Source organism: Leiobunum rupestre, chromosome 10, assembly GCF_980474605.1.
Source record: "Leiobunum rupestre chromosome 10, qqLeiRupe1.1.hap1, whole genome shotgun sequence".
In the NCBI taxonomy this organism is placed as follows: Eukaryota; Metazoa; Arthropoda; class Arachnida; order Opiliones; family Sclerosomatidae; genus Leiobunum; species Leiobunum rupestre.
In genome coordinates this window covers 46,393,789-46,414,562 of record NC_143393.1, presented here as the reverse complement: position 1 = coordinate 46,414,562, position 20,774 = coordinate 46,393,789, and the positions used below count along the sequence as shown (strand labels likewise).

The 20,774-nt window shown below is 35.1% G+C and overlaps 1 protein-coding gene across 1 annotated transcript; it reads left to right on the top strand.

Annotated features, from left to right (window-relative positions):
• Positions 1-1,711: 1,711 nt before the first annotated feature.
• Positions 1,712-19,261, top strand: LOC149926050 (uncharacterized). Its single transcript, XM_090161852.1, has 3 exons — positions 1,712-1,940; positions 3,706-3,854; positions 19,129-19,261. Exons 1-3 carry the CDS (start codon positions 1,728-1,730, stop codon positions 19,259-19,261), a joined length of 495 nt encoding a protein of 164 aa, XP_090017978.1. The 5' UTR covers positions 1,712-1,727.
• Positions 19,262-20,774: the final 1,513 nt, after the last annotated feature.

The window sequence follows — 20,774 nt, the reverse complement described above, 5'->3', positions numbered from 1 at the left end:
GTTTAACTTCCCTCAAATAGAAAGTTGTAATATCTCTGGTCAATGAACTGAATTAAGGCTGAAAACCGCTGTTCTACTCTCACCTTCACCTTGAGACAGAACGGCCAGTTCATACTCGAGGAAATTGGACGTTTGCTCGCGTGTTCAACTCTCTCAAAAACTCGTGTTTTACGAAATGACCTATTTCATTACGCGTTCAAGTTTTGGCAAAGAAGCCACGCTCGACTGAAGAAGAGAAAGTTATTTACAAGTTTCTTGAAGTGGACAGTTTCGCCAAAGGAACGCGCTTATTTTCAAACAGGTAATGTCAAATCTTTGTCACGTATTTTATAAACGATTATACAAATTATGAATTATTAATTAAATTATTAATTATTTTCTTTATAAATTCTAAAATAGTATTAAATTAATATACAGTGTATGTTCATTTGCAATTTTTTTTTTAATTTTTAAACTTTAACAATTTTGAGGGATAAATTTTGAATTTAAAATTATGAATTATAATTAATTAAAATTTACACATGAAATATTATTAACGCAGCTTTACAATTTGTAAATTATTAATAAATTAATGTACAGCGTATTTCAGTTTGCATCCGGCCATTTATTCGCACAAATTACAAAAAATTAAAATTTTTATTATTAATTTTGGGGGATAAATTTGTGAATTTTTTAAAACGTCGTCGACAATAGGTGCTGTACCAAAAGAGTTAATTTTAAATTATATATTATAATCGTGTAATATTATTAACGCAGCTTTTACAAATTATAAATAAATTAATAAACAGGGTAATTAAATTTTCATCAGGCCATTTTCTCCATAAAACTATAAAATTTTAAATTTCGATGTTTTGAATTTTTTTATCAATTATCGTCACTAGGTGATACAGCAAAATAATAAATTTTTAATTGGTTGAGCAAAATTTAACGAAAAAATAACATAGCGGGCCCACATTTTTTAGGGCCCCCATTTTCACCACTGGATGTAGTGAAGAAACAAAATGGGACCCAAAATTACATTGCGCCTTATACTAGTGGTATAAGCGCTTCAACAGGTGGATACTTTTTACTTATTCTGGAATTAAACTATTCGCTTGTTGGGGCCGAGGGAATCTTTCTGACCTTGACGAATAGTTCAGAAGAGTTGGGGCTACACTTTTTACTCCGCCTCAAAAATCCATGTAAAGGGAGTAAACTGGTAAAATTATCTGCTTATCTAGAATTTATCTACTAAAATAGCTAAAGGAGGCCATTTTGGGGAAAAAGTTTTAACCTTGACGCAAACTATTCTCGGAGTAATAAGACGTCATAGGGTTACTCTTCTTACTCTCTCCGAAATCCCAGAACAAGTAAAAAGTGTCCATCTAATAGTGGGGGCCATAGAGTAAACCACTCACATAGAGTGGAAAGCTATCAGCGAAACTTGTTAACACTTTTCGTACGCAAAGACTTGTTTTTCCTGGCGTGAAACAAACAAGTTGGCCTAAAGTGCATGTACCATATCTGTATAAAAAAGTAAGTTTATACTCTAAAAAATGTAAAAACAACACCATCGCTTCTCGGACTATATTTATTCACGCCTCCAAAACAAGTTTGCCCTTGAGGATTAATGTTTCATGCCCTTCCACTCTTTGCGAGTGGGTTACTCTATGGTGGCGTTCGGCAAAGCTATAAATAAAACTGAACTAACCGCGTTTTTTAACAGATCCAGGATTCATGGAGAAAATATGCGCGTATCAAAATTTGTTGGGTTGTCTCTATCACTGCTAAGTATCACACTCTTGGACCTACCGTTGTTGAAACTATCCTTGTACGCCGATGGCTTCAACATCGCGGCGCCATTTTCACTCAGCGTCCACGTGAAACCGATCAACCTGAATTTGAAGCTTGGGGCAGACATCAACCCTTTCTTAATTTACTCATTTCTGACGCTGTTGCCCGTAAGTCACGTTTTATTTTAATGACCAATATTTATAGGATCCGTTTTATTTGAATGTGTGGGTGTTCACTATAAATTACCTATGGCAAAAAAAAAATTTTTGCCATAGGTAATTTGAATCGAGCATGCGGAATCATCGGACAATAAAAATATCAATGACCCTAATCCATGTCCTCAAGGTCATTCAAACCCTGCCCCGCGAAGAGTTGGGATACCGTAGTGCAAGTAGTCTCTAGCTTACGAAATTTTCATGAAGTTTTCCACTCGAAGATCTATTTGGTCCGAGATTCGCGTCTTTTGTTTGCTCGAAGACTTATTGGTACGAGCTATTTGTAAGTTTTTAAATATCTTCAAATTTGTTTAGGGTTTAGCTTTTTTATCCCTATTCATTATGGTTTTTTCTACTTATTCACGTATTTTATCACTATAGCTTACGAACACTTCAGAGTGATATCTTGGTTTTTGGCGTTTATTTTATATAATTCTTATTAAACAATTTAAAACGGCTCAAACGCAGCTTTTCCGTCTAATTAGACTGTGCACTTAACGTTTCAGGGGATAATTTCGAATGGCATTGAAGACATAGTTCAAGTTGTGAAAAACATTTTTGGTTGCCATGGCAAAACGAAAGCCCATTCTTGTCCACCCTTTTAGGGATTTTCAAGTTACATGAAGGTCTAATTACCACCCGAGTTTGAACAAAATTGGAGATAAACACCTCGGGTAGTCTCCTTGTCAGTGTAAAGAAGCTAGATGGTGCTCCTGTGCAAACAACGACAAAATATGGGGGATTTGGGCACTAGCAGCCAGTTTATTGACACTTAACTACCGACTATTACGTCTAGTGGCTTAATCGGATAGAAACACCGTTTAATGTAGAAATTACCAAATTTCATTTTGTTTAAACTTTTTAATTTTATTTCTTCGCTACTTCCAAATATGTGGAAATGGAGAAGTAAGCTAAAATAGCTTCGCGAGTTAGTTTTACTTTTAGATAATCTGCTCCGAAAAATGAGTTCCCGTAATTTATCAAGTACATGTTAAGGAACAACAGAAGAAACAAGTTTGATGCAGTTTACAGTTTTGTCTCCAAATTTAATTTCGGTTCTTGATTCGGTTCTGTACCTACTACTTTTCGGTTCGGTTCCGGTTCCACTTTTCTTCGGTTCTTGGAAACGAGCCGTGGCAGCCAGTGAGTTGGGAATAAATAGAGGTACAACTAAATCTGACTGGCGCGGGACCAATTTCGTTCAATAAGGAGAGTCTAGGAGACTTATTCAACTTTATCGTTCTACCGTGGCGGCATCTGTCTCTAGTGGTGGCAACTATATTACAATTGAATTTTTTCGCGAATCTGATGTGAAATTGAAATGTATGATTTATCGTAACAACAAACCTTGGAAGTTGTTTAAAAATAATTTTATTCTGTCAACACGATCCTTTTTAACTCAAGTTACGGTGAGTTAGCTAACAATTATTTATTTTTAGCCATGTAACTTTACAAAATATAGATGGCGCTACCGCCTAATTATAAAGATGAATTTCGTACAGTCTTATCAGAACAGGTCCCGCGTAACCATGGCAACCAAAATCGTAATTGGAATTCTAGCAGTATTATTCCCAATTCAATGGTGGCAGCCTTACTTTAGAAACAATAGCGTAACCAGGATTTAGTTTCCATGGTAACATTTTCAATAGCACAAGGATTATAAGAAAATTGATTGAAGATTTTATGAATAATTATTACGAGATATATTTTTGTTCAGCTTTTAACCGTAGCCTCAGTGAAGAGAAGCGATGCTGGAAGCGGAAATTCCGGGCGTGACACGCGAGATCGGCTGGTTCGAGCTTGCAATTTGGGAGCGCGATTGGCTACAGGCGATCTAAGCACCAGGGAAATTGCACTATTTTCCAGGTATGTTATTTCAAAAGGTAAAACCAATCCTGTATTTATTTACACATGGGGAAAATTACTATAATGATACGAATTTTTAGTGTTGCAAGGCCTTTTTTCCGGAAATTTTCCATATTTTTCCGAAAAAAAAGTTTTAATTCCATGATTAGTCTAATATACAGGGTGTAACGGATAAGAGTACCGAAACTTTTATATTGTATTCTATGGCTCCTTATGAGTTTAAAATATCTAATAAACCATGGTCCTAAAAAGCCCCGTTTCAGAGTTACGAGCTCTCCAAAATTAGCAAAACATCGAAATCAACGCAAATGTGAAATCTTTATGCTTCCTTGACCCCAATTGTTTTCATTAATTTATCAGTTGTTTTTTAGTAATAAAGTGATAAACAGATTGTCGAATATCAAAAGATTATTAAGGGATCGTTCAGAAGTATGCACCGCCAGATTTTGAACTTACTAAATTCAAGCTGGAGAGATTGATTAATTATTAAATCTTTCAAGTTAAAGATAACATCAGCTAAACCCTAGTAGTCAGTGATACGCCAAAACCAAGGACACATAATTAAATTGTTATCTTTTTTAATAAATACAAAAAAATATTTACAACAACAGTTCAAAATGGCCACACAAACGACAACGTCGTAAAAATGATTGACGAAAGTTTTCAAAAATTTCTGGTGTATTACGTCCATCAATTTTGCGCTGCCGTAAGTCGTCGACATCTTGGACTTCGGTTTTGTAGACCAAGTCTTTGAGATGTCCGCAAAGATAAAAATCGCGTGGGTTCAAAGCGGGAGATCGTGGCGGCCAGGGAATGGCTCCTCCTCGTCCTACCCACCTCAAAGGAAAGGTCGCATCAAGATGATCTCTTACGGCACGGCGAAAATTTGGTGGCACTCCATCGTGCGACCACATTCGCTGTCTAGTCGCTAACGGAACGTCCTCCAGCAGCACTGGTAAGGCTCGTTGAAGAAATTCTAGGTACGACTCTCCATTTAGCCTAGGCGGAAGGAAGTACAATCCCACTAAATGCCCCACCAGGTGTTGAGACTGAATTTCTCTTGGTGCGATGCGACAACAGCTCCGTGAGGGTTGTTTTGACTCCACTGGTGGTTATTGTGCAAATTGAGAATATCAGCTCGGGATAAATTAACCTCATCGCGTGCTAGGATGATACTTGGGAACTGCGGATCATCCTGTGGACTATCCACAAACTACTGGCAGAAGTTGATACGGCGAGGAAAGTCCGAGGGGCAGGTCACTTCCTTGATTAACGATGCACCCCTCGAAAGATTAAATCCAATTTAACCGTGATTATTTTGATTAAATTCGATTTAATCACGATTATGTTGATTGCATCACTTAAAATCATGTTTAGAATGTTTAAATCTGATTTAATCATGTTTAAATGATTAAATCGGATTAAAATGATTAAATCCTGATTAAAATGATTAAATCCTGATTAAAAAGATTAGATCATGATTTAAAAGATTAGATCATGATTAAAAAGATTAGATCATGATTAAAAAGATTAGATCATGATTAAAAAGATTAAATCCTGATTAAAAAGATTAGATCATGATTTAAAAGATTAGATCATGATTAAAAAGATTAGATCATGATTAAAAAGATTAGATCATGATTAAAAAGATTAGATCATGATTAAAAAGATTAGATCATGATTAAAAAGATTAGATCATGATTAAAAAGATTAAATCCTGATTAAAAAGATTAAATCCTGATTAAAAAGATTAGATCATGATTTAAAAGTTTACATCATGATTAAAAAGATTAGATCATGATTAAAAAGATTAGATCATGATTAAAAAGATTAGATCATGATTAAAAAGATTAGATCATGATTAAAAAGATTAAATCCTGATTAAAAAGATTAGATCATGATTTAAAAGATTAGATCATGATTAAAAAGATTAGATCATGATTAAAAAGATTAGATCATGATTAGAATGCTTAAATCACGTTTAATGATGGTTAGAATGTTTACATCTGATTTAAGAATGATTGAATGATTAAATCTGATTTAAGAATGATTGAATGATTAAATCTGATTGAAATGATTAAATCTGATTAAAATTATTAAATCCTGATTAAAAAGAATATATCATGATTAGAATAATTAAATCACGTTTAAATTGTGATTAGATGGATTAAATCGTAATTAGATTTTATAATCTCGATTAAATTTTTTAATCTTGATTACCCTGATTTAATCATTTTACTATGATTAAGATGCACCAAAAATGGAAGTGACCTGCCCCTCGGGAAAGTCGGCTTCGTGTCGAAGGTGGTAAAGGTCACAAAAGGTGATAACGATGCTCATGCAGAATTCTCCACGGAATGACATGATTTACGACCAGCTGCCTTCCAACTTGACGAGTACTTGTACTTGGCTCATCGTTGAAAATTGTAAGTAACTGAAACTTTCTAGACAAACGGTTTTTTTAAAGCCGAAAATTTAAACGTAGTTTCAAATTGAAGTAAAGTTTGTCAATCATTTTTACGACGTTGTCGTTTGTGCCCATTTTGAACAGTTGTTATAAATAATATTTTTTGTTTTTATTAAAAAAGATGACAATTTCATTGTATCCTTGTTTTTTCGTATCAATCACTACTACGGCTTAGCTGATGTTATCATTAACTTGAAATATTTAATAATTAGTCAATCTTCTCAGCTTAAATTTAGTAAGTTCAAAATCTGGCGTAGCATACTTCTGAACGATCTCTTGATGATCTTTTGATATTCGACAATCTGTTTATCACTTTATTGCTAAAAAACAACCGATAAATTAATGAAAACAATTGGGGTCAAGGAAGCATAAAGATTTCACATTTGCGTTGATTTCGATGTTTTTATAGGCTAATTTTGGGGAGCTCGTAACTCTGAAACGGGGCTTTTTAGGATCATGGTTCATTTGACATTTTAAACTCGTAGGGACCCATAGAATACAATATAAAAGTTTCGGTACTCTTATCCGTTACACCCTGTATTGTTTTCCAATTTAAATAAAGCGGCATTTTCGCCTCATTTTTTCGAATCTGAAAGTAAAACTAAACCTCTAGACTAGTTTAAACTGATTAACAATATAACACTATTAATTTTTTGTAGTATGTTTACTGATATTAGACATTTTATAGCGATAAAAATTTAAAAACAGTAAAAACCTTTAAAAATTAATTTATGTTTCAATTTTTCGCATTTTATTTTTCCGGAAAATTAACAACACTTCGAATTTTAGTTAGCATTACTGACCATACCCTTCACGCTTAAGGAAAAACCTCCTACCCAAATTAAATCAGCTAATTATCTCATTGGTTCCCTAAGACCTACCATAAAACTTTGGGGAATATTTTACTGAGAGCTAGTAACGGAGTGACGTATTACAAGAAATTATCCCCCTAGCGAGGCGCTGTCAAAGGCTACGTGTGATGTGACGCATTAGCAAGCGAACTCAAAACGGCGACGAAGCCCGTAATGCAGTCTGTCTTGTGAATAGCTCTCAGGAAAATATTTGCACGTGAAGAATAGGAAGTGTCACATTTATGAAACAATATTATACACTTATGGACTTACGTATAAATAAATACGTTCTTGGTAAAATTAAAAATGTCAATAAAAATATACTCGAAATCACTTTTACCAAAAGCAACATAGGACCCAAAAGTGTGTCAGAAAGGTGAATCGTTACACCGACAAGGAGACTACCCGAGGTGTTCCACACCGATTTTGTTCAAACTCGGGGGATTGGTAGACCTTCATGTAACTTGAACAAGTTGGCAAGCCAAAATATACCTCTCCTCGGAAGAATTGTCCCTAGTGGTATTAATTTCTCTAGATAACCCTCCGCAATTTAGAGTTATTTGTTAAAAATGTTATCCCAGTTCTATCCCGCCCGGTATAAAATTATAATTATAATAATTGAGACGAAACGACCAATTTTAATTTATTCAGAATATCATAAGTTAAGTAGTTACAACAGTGAGTTAGACGTACTATAACAATGCACAATTGAATTAAACCCTTTTTACAGTACAAGTTTATCAGTTGAATATAATACAAAGCAAATTTTAATGAAAGAAATATCTACAAGGGGATTATAACGACCGTTCGCTTTTTAGTTTATAATTTTAACGGAATCGGGCCGATTTTAATTAAACGATAGTTTATCGAAATTTTGTTTAAAGAATATTCCCTAGGGCCACGCGATAACTTTACGAGAATAATTTCCCGTCGCCGTTATATCGAAAATGTATTTGATTCGGCATTGCCAGAACTGTAATGTTGTGGGCGAGTGATTAGAAAATAAAATGGCAACCAGAATTATGCAAAATTATAAATGTTTATTTTTATTCAGAACAGTCTATGGAACGTTCTCGATTTAACTTTCATCAATAATAATAATAATAATAATAATTGTACAGAACTGGTACTCAAGTGTCTAAGACTAGATTTGTCTTAGTTCATGGTGATTGAAAAATAAACCAAAACACACTTACACTTAAGTAAATATCATATATTATACTGAGTAATTTTAACTCAATTCAAACTACCTAACTATAAACTCTGTTTTAATTAACAGCTGAGAGCTGTTCGCTACTAATTACTTCCAATCTACTTAATTAGCCTCACAGGTTGAGTTGATAATTTCAAGGGTATAATTTGGTTATTCCAATTCAAAAAATAATAACAATCAATTGTATCTTACAGCTGCATTGAGTTAGTTCACAATTACTTTAACACTTTCAGTCTTAAACACGCACTGTTCATACACTTAAGTCCATTCTCTAACGTTCCAAACGCGAAACACAATTTAACTCTTTTCTTGACCGAAGACCGAACATACTAATTAAAACCGCAAAGTTACCTCATAACTTTTGACCGACACCAGGACCCCGTCCTGTAGTAATTCGACTGACAGCCAAGAACTAAGAAAGACTAACTCTTCTAAAATGACGGCAACGGCCTTATATACCTATAATTGTTTTTTTTTTGACCCGTCGAGATTTGACTAAAGTTTGAAAAATAGTTCTTTTTATAATATAATCTTGGCCATCTTGTTGAAATGTTGCCTCCCCGCTTCAGCTGTGGATCCGTTTTCTCTCCCACTAAAGAGTTTATGAACTCATTCTTAGGCATTGGCTGAACTATTCGAGGGCAACATTTCAACAAGTTGGGCAAGCGTAAAGACATTTTATAAAATCAACTATTGAAGAGATTATATTTTTTACCCGGTTTGATTGATAGTTCTCCACACGGTGGCGCGGGAGTTTTGAATAATTATCCTTTTTCTAGGCGTTATTAAAAGGTAACAATGAACTACTTTTTGTGTTTTAACGAAATTTTGTTAAGAATTTAACAAAAATTTAAAACAAAACAAAAAACCGTACCAAAGAATAAATAAACAAAGTTCAATAAACAATATATACAGATATTGTAATGATCCGTTTAGTAAAAAACCCGCCTTATCATAATTGTTCCTTTACTTGAATATTATCCCTAAGGAAGTCAATGGCTCGGCGGTGAACTATCCGCATTATTACAATGCGACCCGAGTTCAATTCCTGATCACGATCAAATTTTACATTAAAATACTAAAATATTTAATTAAATATAAGATTAATATAATCTATAAATATTTAATTAAATATAAGATTAATATAATCTATAAATATTTAATTAAATATAAGATTAATATAATCTATAAATATTTAATTAAATATAAGATTAATATAATCTATAAATATTTAATTAAATATAAGATGAATATAATCTATAAATATTTAATTAAATATAAGATTAATATAATTTATAAATATTTAATTAAATATAAGATTAATATAATTGCAAATTGATACTAAGACGAATACCGTGTACAATTGGTGGAAACCCTGCCATTGGACGTTGAGAGGTTGCATAACACTCAGCACTCGGTCCGTCCCAAAGTCATTAAGAAGAAGTTGGAGACAAAACGCCCATACAAACACAACAGACTCAACATACACAACCATCATAACATAAACACAACCAACTCCACACCCACAACATTCATAACTTTCACAACACGAATTCAACATTCAGAACACGAAGTGGGGTGGCGGAGTGGTTAGCACTTTCACCTCGCAGCAAGAGGAGCCGGGTTCGATCCCAGCTTGTACCACAGGGTTAAAACTCGGAACAATTCCTTCCGCGTTGAATTGGCAAGTTCTCTCCCCACTGGTTTAAGGGGTTTTCCCCCGAGATCTTCGGTTTCCCCTTCCATAAAAACTTGTTGAGGTTAACGGCAATAGTTAGTGTAGGGAGCTGTTGGCTCGCGTGGCATGCAGGGCTTGCCACCACCCTCCTACGCATTGTAACCCGGCCACCTGAATTAATGGCTTCAAAAGTCGCTTGACGACTTAGGCCTAAGGTGGTGCCTTGGGTATTAGCCTAGCTGAACTCAACATTCACAACCTACACATAAACATTACAATAAGGAAATATACAGAATTAAAACTGTCGCGACGGTGAGCGTTGACGAAAAAAGACCAACCAAACCAAACCCAACCGCAAATCAATCCGTTAACGCTCACCGTCACACGGTGGTTTTGCCATCCCTTCGAGAAACTGCGAACGCAGAAATTTCGAGAAACTACGTACGCACGGACTTTGTCCCCTCGGAGAGGTAAAAATCCTAAAGGGATTTTATTCAATGGGCAACGAGTTTGGCATGGCAACGAAAAATGTTTTTGACAACATAAAATAACATGGGATTTTGACCGATTTCCCTGTGAAAAAAATAAAAAAATTGATAAAAATGTGACCAATTTTGATTTTTTTCGTCAATTTTTATCAATTTTTTTATAATTTTGGTATTTTATTTTTTTTTTCAATTTTGTAAAATGTTTCATAGGGGCCCTTGGAATCGGTCAAAACCCATGTTATTTTCAATGGGAAAATTTCCATTTTAAGTTGTCAAAAACATTTTCGTTGGCATGGCAAACCCGTTGCCCATTGAATAAAATCCCTTTAGGATTTTTCAAGTTACATGAAGGTCTACCAATGCCCCGAGTTTGAACAAAATTGGTGTGTAACACCTCAGGTAGTCTCCTTGTGAGTGCAATGAACTGGGATATAGTGCTTGTTAAAATAATGGAAATTTTTCACCTTTACGGCAGCAACAAGCGTTCCCCATGGCGTTCCCTTTTAACCATGCAGGTAGCTTTTTTGACATATTAAGGCTTGGCAAAAACACGACGTTCTGTTTACAGGTGAAAAGTGTCCATTATTTCAACAAGCATTATATAAACAATACATTGCGGGTCCTGGCTCTCGGAAATATTACTTCTTGGTGATTTCCTGGGAGGATGATTTATGTAAGCGCCTATTGGCAAAAATAATTCAGAAAACGGTTTCTTCTTCGTAGAGTCCATCTTATAAGGATGAATCATGGAGAAATGGTAGAATGATTCCAAATTTCAACCAATCAGGACTCAAAAGAGTGGTTCCGGAAATAACTAGTTGTTTTTCTTTTTTGTTCACGTATTTAAACCAACGTCAATCTACAAGAGATCTCTGAAAAATGGAAAAGATTAATTGTCAATAATATCAAAGATAATATCAAGAATGTATTTATTTATACTCAGAGAGAATGAATAAGTCGAGACTATCGACGCGGACACGTTGAGGCCCTAACCCCGTCACGCTAAGGGGGGGGGGGGGTAGGCGGTCTTATTTTTTGAGTCCTTGCAGCAGCGTTAATCGCGTCGAAAAACGTAATTTTTAAGAACCAATGAGATTGCAGAATTATTTGATTTCTTTAAAGCGGAGGAGCATACCGGGGGCCCCAACGGGTGGAATTGGAGAAACGCTAAAAATAATCTCGACATATTCATACTCCCTGAGTATAAATAAATACATTCTTGATAATATAAACATCGTACCCTTGATTCGAAATGACTGCCTCGCGCGTAGTCAATAGCGTTTAACCACTTCCTGCAGGACTCTGAAACGATTTGCTCTATAGTTACCATGGTATCCGACTATAGACAAGACCACCGCCAACTTTGAAGACGCGCTCTTACAGGGACCGACGGAAGCTGATTTTTCGGAGGTCACATGCCGGAAGTGACAAAAACGTCAATCAAAATGATCTAAGAATTCGAATCTAGAATTCTATATTATCTTTGATAAAATGAAGTACGCGACAAACAAGAATTGATCTATGAACTTAAATGTTCGCGTTTTTAAACCAGCGTCAAACTACAAGAGCTCCGAAAGATGGAAAGATAAATTTGTCGATAAAATAAACTACGTGACAAACAAGAATTAATCTATGAACTTAACTAAAGCGCAAAACAAAGTATTTAACACTGAAAAATTCCGAATTTAAAGCATTTTATTAAAAAAAGCTAAATATATAAAATCAATTACCCAAAAAACTAAAAGATAGCTGAAATAATTAAAGTTAATAAATAAAAATAATAATAATAATAATAATAATTTAAAATGGATTTCGTTAAAAATAGACCAAAGAAAAATATAGAGGGCTATAAAATTCCTTGTGACTGTGAAAATCATTACATAGGAAACATTTCAGAGTGTCCGGTACAAAACACCACCAAGTGGAGAAAATCCGCGATAGTAATCCACTAACATGCAGCAACCCCCCCTTTTTATATCACCCTTCTTTAGGGGGCGAACGGTTCGTGCTCTCTTAGCTAGTAGTGCCCGTAAAGGCGGGAGAGAACCGTTCGACATTGCAGAGAGGTCCACGGGTAACTTCTCTGAAAGAGAAGTGGCGGAGAAAACTGGAAATCAGTCACCTCGTAGCGGTCGCAAAGGCGCGCTTACTGCTCCAAATCCCGAAGAGAATTATCGGTTAACCTATAAAAATGTTCTACGGAGACAACGGAGAGAATAAACGAGGTTAGCTGCTAGTACACGTAAGGTCTCGAGGAAGGTGAATTTTCGGTTTAAAATAGTAGAGAGTCCGACGAAGTGACCTCTCTGTATGAAAGGTGCGGGGAAAAAGAAAATGAGAAACAGTTACCTAGTAGTGGTGACAAACTCGCACTTACAGCTTCAAATCACGCAGAGCAGTATCGGTTAACTTGAATTAGGCGCCACGGAACGAGAGAGCGCCTTCTGCCGTCGGAAGGGGAAAATTCGGAAATTGTCTCCCCCCCCCCCTTTTCGTAAAATGGCCACCTAAGAAGGATCTATCATGGATTAATCAAACGGAAATAGATCCTTCTTAGGTGAAAGATGAACTTACGAGGAGACGACCCGAGGTGGTTCTCACCGATTTGGTTCATAGTTGGATTATTGTTAGACCTAGATGTAACATGAAACCCGTTAAAGGGAAAAGTTACGCTGGGCTTCCGTTTTGCCATGGCAACCAAAAATGTTTTTGACAACATAAAATGAGAAAAAGTCTATGTAAAATAACATGCGAATAATAACTCCAATAATTCAAAAAAAAAAAATTTTTTAAATTGTAAATTTTACATTTTTGGATTACTTTTTAGAAATAGGGGGGAATAAAAACCATTTAGGGTGAGCTCGAGCTAATTTAAATAATTAGGTTGAAATTTAAGATATAATACAAAATATTTATAAAACTTATGCCGTGATAACTGCCATATATTTTCGCCGATAAATCTTAAAATTTCTAAATTACTTTATCTGAACGATGTAAACAGATTTTTAGATTTCGATAGAAAAACGACGCCATTTTATAAAATGGCGGATACAAATATAAATCATGGTGCAATAAGTTAGGTAATTTATATCCGATTAACTTAAGATTTTACGTTACATTAACTGCCCGAATGAATTTGTACTATAGATTTTTATAGTAATCCGACACCATTTTGGAAAATGGCGGATATCAATAAAACTCATCGTGCGATAAGTTCCGTAAATATTCGTCGATTAATCAGAAATTTTCTACGTTTCATTATCTGCCCGAGTTAATTAGACCTATGGGTTTTCCAATAATAATCCGACGCCATTTTGAAATATGGTGGATATAAATATACCTTATGATGCGATAACTGCCGAGATTATTTGTCGATTTACGTGAAATTTTCTATATTACATTATCTGACCGAATAAATAAGCCCCTTACATTGTGATAGAAATCTAACGACGTTTTACAAAATGGCAGATATCAATATCTCATAATGCGATAACTGCCGAAATTATTTGTCCAATTACTTTTTCTACTTTACATTACCTATTAAAGATAATCCTATTAATTTTAATAAAATTCGAGGCCATTTTGGAAAATGGCGGATGTCATATAAGTTCCATAATTATTCGACGGTAAATCAGAATTTTTCTGTTTCATTAAATGATCGAATAAAAAAGTGCTTTCTATTATGAAAGAATTCCGAAGCCATTTTGCCAAATGGCGCATGTATGAGAAGTTCCGTAATTATTCGTCAACTATTCTGAAATTTTCTATTACTGACCGAGTAAATTAGTCCTATTTCTTTTGAGAGAAATAGTCCGTTTTTAAAAATAACGCCCATAAATGTAACCCTTGGTGCGATAAATTCTGTATTGTTATTGTTAAAAAAATTATAGGAAACTTCAGATAAAATGGGTAAATTTTAATACATTTCGGCAAAATCCAATAATATTGGGTAAGTTCTTATATCATTGGATTAATAGAAAATAATTATGGTTAAATATATCATTTAGGCATAATTTGGGTAAATTGAAATATTATTAAATTAGTTCAATTGGCATTGTAGAATTATTGGTAATTCGGGAAATTATTGGTAAAGCAGAAAATGGTTGTAATTCCGGAAATTTTGGGTAATTTGGAAAATTATTAATAATTTGGGAAATAATTTGTAATTTGGGAAATAATTGGTAATTTGGGAAATAATTGGTAATTTGGGAAATAATTGGTAATTTGGGAAATATTTTGTTATTCTGGAAATTATTGGTAATTCTTGAAACTAATAGTAATTCTTGAAACTAATGGTAACTCGGGAAATTATTGGTAACTCGGGAAATTATTGGTAACTCGGGAAATTATTGGTAACTCGGGAAATTATTGGTAACTCGGGAAATTATTGGTAACTCGGGAAATTATTGGTAACTCGGGAAATTATTGGTAACTCGGGAAATTATTGGTAACTCGGGAAATTATTGGTAACTCGGGAAATTATTGGTAACTCGGGAAATTATTGGTAACTCGGGAAATTATTGGTAACTCGGGAAATTATTGGTAACTCGGGAAATTATTGGTAACTCGGGAAATTATTGGTAACTCGGGAAATTATTGGTAACTCGGGAAATTATTGGTAACTCGGGAAATTATTGGTAACTCGGGAAATTATTATCGCATTATGAGATATTGATATCTGCCATTTTGTAAAATGCCGTCATATTTCTATCACAGTGTAAGGGGCTTATTTATTCGATTAGATAATGTAATGTAGAAAATTTCACGTAAATCGACAAATAATCTCGGCAGTTATCGCATCATAAGGTATATTTATATCCACCATATTTCAAAATGGTGTCGGATTATTATTGGAAAACCCATAGGTCTAATTAACTCGGGCAGATAATGAAACGTAGAAAATTTCTGATTAATCGACGAATATTTACGGAACTTATCGCACGATGAGTTTTATTGATATCCGCCATTTTCCAAAATGGTGTCGGGTTTCTATAAAAATCTATAGTACGAATTCATTCGGGTAGATAATGTAACGTAGAAAATCTTAGGTTAATCGGATACAAATTACCTAACTTATTGCACCATGATTTATATTTGTATCCGCCATTTTATAAAATGGCGTCGTTTTTCTATCGAAATCTAAAAATCTGTATACATCGTTCAGATAATGTAATGTAGCAATTTAAAGATTTATCGGCGAAAATATATGGCAGTTATAAGTTTTACCAATATTTTGTATTATACCTAAAATTTTGACCTATTTATTCAAATTAGCTCGAGCTCACCCTAAATGGTTTTTATTCCCCCCTATTTCTACAAAGTAATCCAAAAATGTAAAATTTACAATTTTTTTAAAAATATTTTTTTTTGAATTATTGGAGTTTTAGAATTTGTAATTTTCGCATGTTATTTTACATAGACTTTTTCTCATTTTATGTTGTCAAAAACATTTTTGGTTGCCATGGCAAAACGGAAGCCCAGCGTAACTTTTCCCTTTAACGGGTATCATGTTACATCTAGGTCTAACAATCCTCCAACTTTGAACCAAATCGGTGAGAACCACCTCGGGTCGTCTCCTTGTTAGTTCTAGAGCGTCGCATCGCGACGCTGGCGCCGCCTGGATTAAAACAAAATGGAAGCTCAACATCAATTTAAAAAACAAATGCCCTTGACAGTGTGCCTTTAAGGCTCGTCCAATGAAATGTGTACACAACACTGCGATAGCGTGTGGAACTTTCTTATCGAAGTCGTGTATTTACCAGAAGTAATAAATAAGTGTGGCACTTTCTTATCGAAGCCGTGTATGGTCAGAAGTTATAAATAAGTGTGACACTTACTTATCGAAACCGTGTTTGGCTAGAAGTCATAAATAAAAGTGGCACTTTCTTATCGAAACCGTGTATGGTCAGAAGAAATAAATAAGTGTGGCACTTACTTATCGAAGCCGTATATGGTCAGAAGTACTAAATAAGTGTGGCACGATAATATTATCGCCTTCTTGGTGAACTTGTTTCTCTTGACGCCGTAAATATCGGCCGAAAATTGGAGGAGCGCGAAGTGAACGCGTTTTTTCAGCCCGAATTCCCCTGTGGACGAGAGTTGCCTCTAAATAACGATGGTGGCGTTGGGGTAGCGGCGACACTAGCCTAACAACAACGCCTACCTTCATTGCAGTCCAGGTGTAAATGGTCTTAGATTAAACCAAGGAACAAGTTAATCCAAATACTTCGAAATCAAGAATAAATAAACCCAAATATTGAAAGATTAAAAAATTACGTGAAAGGAAAAACGAAAAACACCTTACCGTTAGCAAAACACGGCTAACGACGTACCATAAATGACCGTAGACGAAATAGTTAGGGCTCTTTATAAATAAAAACAAACAAACCCAATTGATGAACTGCATTAAACATCTTAATCCGTCGAGAAAACGCTTAAAATAAATTACGAAGTAATGACGACCCAGTTAAAAACAAGACCAACATAAATGTAAGAGCACGATGTATACAACTCGAAATTATCTTCATAAATGTACCATTACGCTGGAAAACTAAATACGCTAAACACACAATAGATAAAAAATATACGACTGAAAAAACCAAATAAATTACAAACAACTTTAACCATCTTATCTGCTGACTGCGCTAAAACAAGATTTGACCATTAAATTTTCATACGTAAAAAAATTTACTTTAAAAACTATTAATATACTCTTCCGCTGAGCTTATAATTGTCATTAAACCGATTTGTATCGGTGGTTCTGTGGTAGAACACTCGCCTATCATGCAGGAGGGCTCGGGTTCGAATCCCGCCCGATGCGAATACCGTAAACAATTGGTGGAAACCCTGCCATTTGGACGTTGAGACGTTTATCGTAACCCTCAGCACTCGGTCCGTCCCAAAAGTCAAAAAGAAGAAGTTGGAGAGAAAACAGCAATACATACAAAACGCATACACAACAAACTCATCACCCACAACCGCCAGAATACAGACTCAACATTCCCACACTACACACTTTCCAATAAAACTGAGTTGCAACCGTCCTGTCAAAAAAAACTACAAACCGAAACTCACGCCAAATTCATCAGTTAACGCTCACCGTCACACGGTGGTTTTGTCAACTTTACCTTCAAACTGCGAACACGGTTTTTGGACTTTGACCCTGTGAACACGTTCGCAGAGAACACAGACACACACGGTGATTGTAATACCCCTCCTAGGGGAAAGTCCCCTCGGAGAGGTATAAAATTACCGTCAATGTCAAGATTTATTTTAAACCAAGGGGACTATTAACCCTTTTGGGCTGATTGTGAGAAAAATGTTAGTGTGTTCGAAAATTATTGAAAATAAGCTGTGTCCAATCAGGATTATTGAAAATATGGTACGGTCTGTGAAAGTTATTGAAAAAAGGCGTACCATATGGCACACTCGTAAAATTATGGTAGGACCCAAATTCGTAGCTAGAATTATTGAATTGTACAATAATTATGGTACATCTGGCAACGCTGCATGCAAGTGACTGTTTATAAAGTCCTCATTGAAATAATGGAAAGTATTCAAATGTAAACAGAACGTTGTCAAAACAGCTACCTTGTTAAAAGAAAACACTTGTTGCGTACTGTACAGGTTAAAAATTTCAATAATTCACCAATCACTATAACTTCCTACTTCTTTGCGATTTCCTTGAATATGTTTTATTTAAGGGCCTATTAGGCTATTAGCTATTGAGCGAAGCGGAACCACTCATTGACCAACTTGCTTCAGGCCCCGCCTACATCGAAAATGCTTGATTTTTCTTTGTAAATTAATGAGTCGTAAGTTGTGAGACCCCTCTTGCTTTGCGTATGGAGTTCCTATTAATGTAATTAACTAATAATAGAAATCCATACTGCGTTGGTGCTCGGTGCTCCTACGTAAAATAAAACTCCACTAAAGCAACGATAGACGACTAACGCCATCTACTGCCAAGAGAATGAAGTTTCACCAAAAGCGACATTAAGACCCAAAAGTGTGTCAGTACGGTAAAATGTTTAATGGGAGCTTGTCTCGAAGTAAAAAGAGGGAGTGGTAGAGGGGGTGGAAAATACGTCATCAAAATTTGAAATTTTCTCCACTTCAGCGCCGCCGAGTGGGGCGTTTTAGAACATATGTCTACGGGCGAGTTAATCGAAGAGAGAAAATCGTGCCAGACCATAGACTAAATATACAGTTACTAGTACTATTCCAACTAGTAGGTTATGTAGTCTATTGTGAGACTACCTCTCAGTAAATATTTTAACGGGCGCAAAGGTAGAGTTGACACACTTTTGAGTATTATGTCACTTTTGGTTTCACGGATGTTTTTTTTTGTTCATATCATATAATTTATTTAAAGGGAATATAACCTGCAAAGCAATCTTTATGGAAGACCTCTTCAATTTTTCAAATTTCCCTAAAGCCAAAGGCAAGAGCGGCCAGAGCAGCAAACGTTGGTGTTCCACACCAAATACCTGAGGTTATATTCCCTTTAAAATGAAGTAAATTAATCAATATGTTTCATTCTTGTTTTTAACTCGTTCAATTTATTTCCTGTTATAGAAATATTGAGGACAATCTAGTCTACAAAACCACTCCTCGAGCATTTCAGAATGATTTTCAAAAAGAATTAGATGTTTTCGTATATGGATTTTACACGTCTAAAATGAACTGTAATGCTATTTTCAAAAATTAAACTATATTTTGATATTTAAGTAGTCTGTTGACCTTGGAAAAATATTCCATAAGATTATTATACGTTTTACCTTAGTTCGAGAACCAGGAATACGTCGTTAGGCTTCCATATTCTTAGGAGCTGTATTTTCAGTAGCGGAGGTAGAAAAGGTGGTCACCAATGCAAAATAGGAAAATGGTACCCTCTCTATAATTACACCACTGCCACAAATTAGCATGAAAATCCAACCTTAAAATTTAAAATTAAATTAATTTAAAATTCAAAATCCCGTACGCAAAATGTCGAAGTGCCCAACCCTTCTTTGTGGACAATTTTTGCTTGTTCTGGGATTTCGGAGTAGGGTAAGAAGTGTAAACATTTTTCTCTAGTGTATAATGTTTTCTCTACGAACCTTGGGGTAAGAAGAGTAAGCGTATGACGTAATTTTACTTTGTGGTGGCGAATAGTTCGAGTCTGGATAAAAATGTTTTTCCGAAATGGCTGCCGGTGGCCATTTTAGTAGATAAGCAAACGATTTTATCAGTTTAAAATCTCTTAACATTTCCTTGTCAGGACGAATAAAAAGAGTAGCCCTAAAATCCTGGAGCAGACGAATAGTGTTCAACCATGAATATCGAACTGCAGGTCCTAGCTCTCGGAAATATTACTTCTGGGCGATTTATTTGAAGGATGTTTTATTTAAACGCCTATTAGAAATGCCACGTTTTAGGAGCATTATTTTGGGAGCGACCAAATTCATGCCTTTTCCTTTGGGTTGCTCCGAGCCTCCGAAACTGCAATCTTACGCGTGATATCATGACGAGAGCGACCTTATATTTTAAAAGAGTAGGAATTTTTTAGATTTAGTCTAATCCATAGATAAAATAACTTCGTATATAGATAGGAAACTTCATGTTGTAGAAGTGACGCCAGAATTTTGGCCGACATCTGGTGGCGGCACCCGAATATTATTATTTGGTGAAGTTCGCACTACTCGAAGTACGTACTAGAACCTTGGTGCTTGGATTTAAACGCTATTTCTGGTATATTTGAAGACATTTACCTTGCAAAATACGTTTATTCCCAAAACTCCGACCTCAAATTTCTCAATACGTTCTACCATATGTAACATAATTACTCATAAGTATGCCTCTGTATAATATTTTCATTGAAAAAAATTCAATGAGACCTTGTTTCACGCGGAACATACATTGAGCGGACCCAAAGATGCAAAAATGCTTATAATCCTTGCGCTATTGAAAAGGTTACCATGGAAATGAAATCATGTGATCGCGAGGCACGAGCTAAACTTGACATGGGCAAAGCCAGAAACGTGCGAGGAATTCTCACTAACTAACTCTCAAACTTACTAACACGTAATTTACGTCATATCCCGTGAACAAGGTTTCATTAACGAAAATGCTTTTATGGCACACTTATGTTACATATGGTTCTACCATATTAGCATAAATTAATTTCTAGGAACCTTGACGTTCTACGCTCTTGAGAACACAGCCAACTGGCGCAGTCACTA